The sequence below is a fragment of the Lolium rigidum genome, chromosome 3, assembly GCF_022539505.1.
Source record: "Lolium rigidum isolate FL_2022 chromosome 3, APGP_CSIRO_Lrig_0.1, whole genome shotgun sequence".
NCBI lineage: Eukaryota > Viridiplantae > Streptophyta > Magnoliopsida > Poales > Poaceae > Lolium > Lolium rigidum.
The window spans coordinates 104843899-104851061 of record NC_061510.1 but is presented as its reverse complement, the minus strand read 5'-3'; the positions used below and the strand labels follow the sequence as shown (position 1 = coordinate 104851061).

At 49.2% G+C, this 7163-nt stretch overlaps 1 protein-coding gene across 1 annotated transcript; it reads left to right on the top strand.

Annotated features, from left to right (window-relative positions):
• Window positions 1-1981: 1981 nt before the first annotated feature.
• On the top strand, window positions 1982-4386 carry LOC124695287 (probable protein phosphatase 2C 31). The gene is made up of 4 exons (XM_047228146.1): window positions 1982-3274; window positions 3370-3483; window positions 3909-4173; window positions 4271-4386. The coding sequence occupies exons 1-4, from the start codon at window positions 1982-1984 to the stop codon at window positions 4384-4386; spliced, it is 1788 nt and encodes a 595-aa protein (XP_047084102.1).
• Window positions 4387-7163: the final 2777 nt, after the last annotated feature.

Here is a 7163-nt window from a genome sequence, read left to right as displayed (position 1 = left end):
TTCGATAGGGATAAAAGATGACTGCTTCTCATATTGTTGAATGATTTAGATGTTTATTTATGTCGTGCGATTTTCTACGGGAAAGAATGGTCATTGCAATCTCTCTCTCTTCATATAGAAGACTATAACGCCTAACTATCTTAAATAGATTGCAGAATTGTGTTTTGGAGAAACCAACAGGAGAAGTTGCCATCCGTTATATGTGCATGTAGGTCCTTGTTTAATAAAACGGATATTAGCCCTATTACCATCCAGTTCAATGAGACTACTTATAGTGGGAGTAACATTTTTTTCGAAAATGGGCACTTTATTACCTTAAGCAATAGACCCGGCTTCTGATAGTGGGAGTAACATAGATAGTAACATTACACATTTCAAGATATTTTGGTGATATAACATAATAATAAATTAAGAAAGACGAGTCGGTAACTAGCTAGGTTACCATAACATCACACTTCCCAAGACAAAATGAGTCTACAACCTAATAAATATGACCTTGCATGGTACCACACATATGTTACTACCCACAATAGAGATAGTAACGTAGAACAGTATTACTACTCTATATTACTCTTCACTATGACTAGTTTGAAGTTAACAATTCCTTCAGGGAAAAGGAAGTTAAGAAGTACCATACCATTTGTTACGGCCCTATTCACACCCCCCCCCCCCCAATTCGTTGCATGCATTGATGCATGCCATACTTTATTTTGTTATGTCCAACTTTGTACATCAAATAAAAGGTGAGTCCTCTTTCAATAATCAAAACAAATATGTTGGTGTTATGTGGGTTTTCTTTTTGTTGTCGAAACATTAGCCGATATTGCTTCCTTTCAAGATATATATTTGCCATTCACCTAAGATAAAGTAATGACCCTAATTTGTTTCGCTATATTTTCTCAATAGTAACAAAATCACATTCACACAAACATAATTTGAATATAACCACACAATACTTCAACTCCACGTCGCATAACTGAATATTTTTCAACATAAGAAGTATATTCTTTACTTAGCGGGGCAATATAGGGATTTTACCATTCAACGAAACTTTTGCGAGAAGATATGCCATTTATAGAGAAAGATATAGAATCTAGAAGGACGGTTTGCGCTAAATAAGAGCATTACTTAATGTGCAGTCCGCATTTCATTAGCATCGTCACAACCGGATAAATGATTTTTAAATAATCATATAGCACGCTGATTTCGAATGCGACACGATACATCTGTCGAGTAGTATAATGCGGTCATTTACGCCTCATCATCTGTCGCCCACGGTGCCTCGTGTCGACTGAACTGGTGACCTGTCACCCGCCCATTTTTGTCGCTCGCTACATCGGTAGAGTTGAAACTGCACCTCGGTGCCTCGAAACATATGTATTGTCCGTCATCATATCTTCAAGATATCAAAACGGTTGTACATCGAATAAATAGAGGCATATCTCCCACCGAAAAATTATTGTTATGATTGTCCGCCAGCGCCCTCCGAGCTCTATATAAACCGGAAGCGAGGCCATTTCAATCCATCCCAAACTCCTCCACAACGCTCTCCGAGTTCTATACACCCCGGAAGCGAGAGCATTACAATCCACCCAAACTCCTCCACAACGCCCTCCGAGTTCTATATACTCCGGAAGCAAGAGCATTGCAATCCACCCAAACTCCTCCACAACTCTACCAGTGTGCCATGGCTTCCCAAGTCCCAAGTATGAAGAAGCATTGCTTTTGCTAGCAAGAACACTTGAGGTAAGTTTCTGTCAAAAGAAAAAAAAAACACTTGAGGTAAGTTATAGGGTAGCCGGAGCAAAAAAGCCGCCATATTCACTAGTCTAAGGATGGCATACCGTTGATTGCATCACTCAACTCCAACTATAGTCAATTCCCATAAACAAACTACCGTTCCCCTACCCCTCGCTTTCCCAAAAGGTCAACTCATCCACCCCCTATTCCGCCGCCAAAATCCCAAACCCAAGGAAACAAAATGGGCAATGGTATCACCAAGAACCCATGCTTCTCTGGGGATCCCTACGCCACTGCCGTCCCTTCGGACCCGCTCCCCGAGGATAGCCATGGCCACTCCTTCATGTACGTTCCTACAAGTGCCGCCTTCGCTACTTCGGCGTCGTCTGAGACGTCCTTCTTCTCGCTGTCCGGCGCGGCCATCAGTGCCAACCAGGTGACAGCTGCGTCGATGCCGTCGTTCAGCCTTCTCAACCAGATGACGTGGCCACAGTCGTCTGCGTGCACCTTCGAGAGCTCGCGCTCCTTCGCCTCCGTGCCGCTCCAGGCCGTGCCGAACAGGATGGCTATGTCCGGACCGCTCCAATCCATGTCCAGCCGCTTCTCCGAGACGTCCGGCACGGCATCCATGATCTCCAAGTCCGGCACGCTGGACCGCTCCTTCTCGTCGTCGTCCTCCTTCGTGAGGCCCCAGGCCAGTATTTCTCATCTCATCGCTGAACGTCGTCTGGCGCGCTCTCAAAGCCACAATGAGCGATCGCTCGTCGAATTCTTGGCCAGAGCCGCTTCCAAGCTCCGGTTCCGGGGGTCCTCGCGCCTAGGCCTCCTGTCAGAGGGACCTGCTGACGCGGCAAAGACGGAGTCCTCCAGTGACGGGGACCCCCGCTCGCCGCCGAAGAACAATGTGCAGTGGGCGCAGGGCATGGCCGGCGAGGACCGGTTCCACGTGGCGGTGTCCGAGGAGCACGGGTGGGTGTTCGTCGGGATTTACGACGGCTTCAACGGCCCAGACGCGACCGACTACCTCTTCGCGAACCTCTACGTAGCCGTGCACCGCGAGCTCAAGGGCGTGCTCTGGGACGACAACGAGGGCGGCGAGCCGGTGGCCAATGCCGATCACCCAGATGGAGGCAACGACAGCCCAGAATTTTACCGTAAGCCGACGAAGAGGGGACGAACGGAACAGCTGGAGATGATCGATGGTGCCACAACCGGGGGTGGCACAACGAAAACAATTCAACGCGACGTCCTCAAGGCGCTGGCCCGGGCGCTGAGGAAGACGGAGGAGGCCTTCTTCGAGGCAGCGGAGCAAAACGCGGAGGAGAGCCCGGAGCTTGGGCTGATGGGGTCGTGCGTGCTGGTGATGGTGATGAAGGACAAGGACGTGTACGTGATGAACGTTGGGGACAGTCGTGTTGTGCTGGCGCGGAGGCGGGAGGCCGACATCAGGAACATCATCGGCAAGGCGAGGCAAGAATTGGACGGCCTGCAGACCGTGCAGCTCACCGCCGAGCACAGCACCGCTGTTGAGGAGGTACGCACCATAATCGATCGTTTCTTCAGTATCATGTACTGTTTCGATCATCGAGTTGTGGTTGACGGAATCGATCTGGGTTCTCGGTGATGCAGGAGGTGATGAGGATCAGAGGCCAGCATCTGAATGATCGCAACGCCATCATCAACGGCAGGGTGAAGGGGCAGCTCAACGTCACCAGAGCATTTGGGGCGGGCTACCTGAAGCAGGTACACACCAATCAAACAGTGTCTCTGTTTCTTCTTCAGTTTGCATGTTAGACTGCTAGGATTTGCTTTATGAAATTGCTATCGGCCTAGCACTGTGGGGCTAGCGGTGGGCATTTCCAATTAATTTCATGAAACAATTTCTGCGGACCCTTTAAAGTCATACACTTGATTAGTAACTGTCCTACAGTAGCTCAATAGCGTTGTTCATGCCATCTCTGTTGACGAAGGGCCTAAAAGTTGTGATCGTGACATGAAATTCATGCATCCCATCATGCAAACGTGCAATGTCAACAGACCAGTTTGGTGCGTGTTCCTGTTGCACTTTTGCAGCATAAGGAAGTAGTTAACATAGCCAAGTCATCGAAGTTTTCTTGAAATGTCAATCTGCATCTCTGACAATTTCATATATTTTTCTGACTTGGCAGCCAAAGTGGAACAATAGGTTGCTAGCAGCGTTCAAGGTTAACTACATCGGCATGGACCCCTACCTCAACTGCATCCCGTCACTGTGCCACCACCAGATCGGTCCAGAAGACAAGTTTCTGGTGCTGTCGTCTGACGGGCTCTATCAGTATTTCACCAACAAGGAGGTTGTTGATCAGGTCCAGATGTTCACAGCCGCAAATCCCGAAGGCGATCCCGCACAGCATCTCGTCCGAGAACTTCTGCTCCGGGCTGCAAGGAAGGCTGGTGAGCAACCAACTCTATCTCCTCTGGCAGTGGCAGCACAAATCATGTATACACAAACCAGCTTACTGACATTGTTCATATGCCGATTGATTTTCAGGTATGGAGTGCCATCAACTGCTCGAGGTGCCGCACGGCGACAGGAGGAACTACCATGACGACGTGTCGATCATCGTGATCTCGTTCGAGGGGAGGCTCTGGAGGTCGACCTTCTAGGTGGTGGCGTTGGTGGTACATATATAGTATGTCCTCAAGTTGAATAAGTTTCAGCTCGAAAATAAGAAGTTGAATAAGTTTCAGATGCAGGTTGCCTAGTAAGCAGTTCAAGGAGTTCTAGAGTTGTCTTGAGAAATCATGTTCCTTTTTTGCCGAAAGCCCAAAACTGTTGTGTTTAGTTCGGCAGGAAGGACTCTAGTAGTAGTAGTAGTAGTAGTAGTAACCCTATTGTAATTAGGTTTTCCCGGCAATGGTGCTGATAGAAAGAAGAATGGGAAATGGTATATGCCGAATAAGAACTGCTCTGTTTGGTTCATTTGCCAATGCATGCATAACTAGCAACAAGATCGGGTTTCATCTTTTTTTGAGAAAAATGCAAAATACAACCACAATTGAGATTAGGGTTTAAAAAGACGAACAATGCGGCAAATTTTATTTTAAAAAAAACTATCGTTCCTAACAGGCCAGTTCAGGTGCCCTAAGCGAGTTTTTGACCGGTGGATCCCAACGTGTAGGCCTACGTGACACGTTTATTTTGCAGAAAAAATACCTTCATACATTGTAAATTCTTATTGTGTGGGCTTCTTGCTTCTTGCCTCCCCCTACTATTTCTGGTGCCCTAAGTGTGTTTTCCAATGTGGACCCCAACGTGCATGCCTACGTGGCACCTTTATTTTGCAGAAAACAAAATCCATTCACACAGTCTATCCGTCAAAAGCGCTCTAGGAGTCTCGAATTGGTCCTTCCTGGACGTGTCGGTGACCCTTGGCTTCAACGTCGTGAGGCTCCAACTCAAGGAAGGGGAAGCACAACATCGCACATGTGCACAATGACCGTGTGCCATCAAACTCTACGGGCGGCTTCAAGCATGGCAGCCCCCCACCCCTCCGGCCCCAAAGTGGCTCTTTCATTAGTGGCGATACCGAGAACAGGACACCCGATGATGCTTCACTTGACAAGCTTTTCTAAGGCAGTGGTGCCAGGGAGCTACCATCCGCATGCGACCAATCATCGCCCATTCGCCTTGGCCTCAATCCACCCGACGGTGATGTGTTGGGGAAAAGTCATCGAAATAAACCATTCATCAGAGATTCTCTATCATCGTCGACCAACAGAGATGCTTTGTCAATGTCGACCGTGTTGTCTTCTCCATGCTTAATTGTGTTGGATTTTTTTTCAATTTGTCTCATCTTTTTTTTAGAAAAGATAAAGGTATCGACGGAAGGGCGAGCCTGGTGCAGCGGTAGAGCCCCACCGCTTGTGATCGAGAGGTTCTATGTTCGAGTCGCGGTCTCCTCACATTGCACTCGTGAGAGTAAGACTTGTCACTAACACTTTCTTTAGACCCGCACAGTGCGGGAGCTCTCAGCAGTGGGCACGTCCTTTATAAAGGTATCGACAGCTGCTTGTACATTTGTACTCATATCGCCCGAACCAAATCATCTCTGTGAATTAAATACTAAATGTTCCATTCGTTTCGCCCACCTTTTGTTTATTATTATTACTTGCGCAGCGGCGCTACTTGCTAGTAGTACATTAAAAATTTGAGCTGCTATGTTCTTAAAATAGAAAGGTAGATAGAAAAACACACGCGACCAGGTTACTAATCGATGAAGCAGGAAAATTGACAAACTCCCGACTATCTGCACGGAAAGTCGAGAGAAGGCGTCAATGGAGTTATACTAGTCCTATATACTAGTACTGTACTATACTAGTACCACCGAGGACGGAGACGGAATCTCCGTTGATTTATTTGGTTTGAATTTGTTAGTTAAACATGGGAATTCAATATGTTCTCCGGGGACTCGTCTCGCCGGAGCAAAGTACTACCTGCATCCTAAGCTTTAAGTCTTGTATTTTTTTAGAAAGACAAATTATATTAAGTTTGACCAAGTTTATATTGAAAAACCATTCACATTTAAAATACTCCCTCCGTCCCGCGGAAAATGTCGCGACCCCCGTTTTGCAAAAACGCCATCCTAGTTTCTCCGACCAAACCTGCAGTCCTCCGCATCATCTCCTTCCCCTCCGCGCGTCCCGTTCCCCTCCCTCCGCCGCTCCGTCGCCGGCTCGCCACTCCATAGGCGGCCACCCCGTCGTCGCCCGCGCCGCGGAGCTCCGCGCCACCTCCCGCTCTATTCCCCGCTTAGTTCCTGCGCTCCCTCCTCCACTCCGCCGCGCCTCCATCCACTCCCCCGTAGCTAAATATCGACTATTTCTCCCGCGATTCGGACGGTCGGCGTACTCCGGCGGTTCGGCACCAGATAAAGGTGGAGCGGCTTCGCTTAGGAGAAGAGGCGCTCGATCTGGAGTTCATGGCGACGAGGGAGGCGATGAGCTGGTGCTGTGGTGCTGGGTGCGACGAGGCGGACGAAGCTTCCACCTTTTTCCTCCATGCTCGACGGCGGCGCAGCAGTGGGTGGTGGCGAGGCGGCTTGGAGAACGTCCGGCCCTCTTTCTCGTCGTTCCCCATCTCATTGGTATGCTACAGCAATCAACGGTTTCTCTCTCTGGTGTCTCTGTTCGTGAACTTGGGCGGCGACTGAGCATATGGTGCTGTGGACGTGATTGGCCGCCGACGGAGCGGGGTGCGGGGTGCCGGCGGCGGCGGCGGTGACACGGCCTCCATCGCGCCTCCTCTTGGCCGCACTGTGAACAGGCCCGCAGGGACTCACGCTTGTGGAGTCGCGGTCGCAATTGCAGGCTGCCGGGTGCCGGCCCCTCATCTCTCCGGTCTCCGGCCATCCGACGAACTCTTTCCCTGCCTTCAAGTTTCA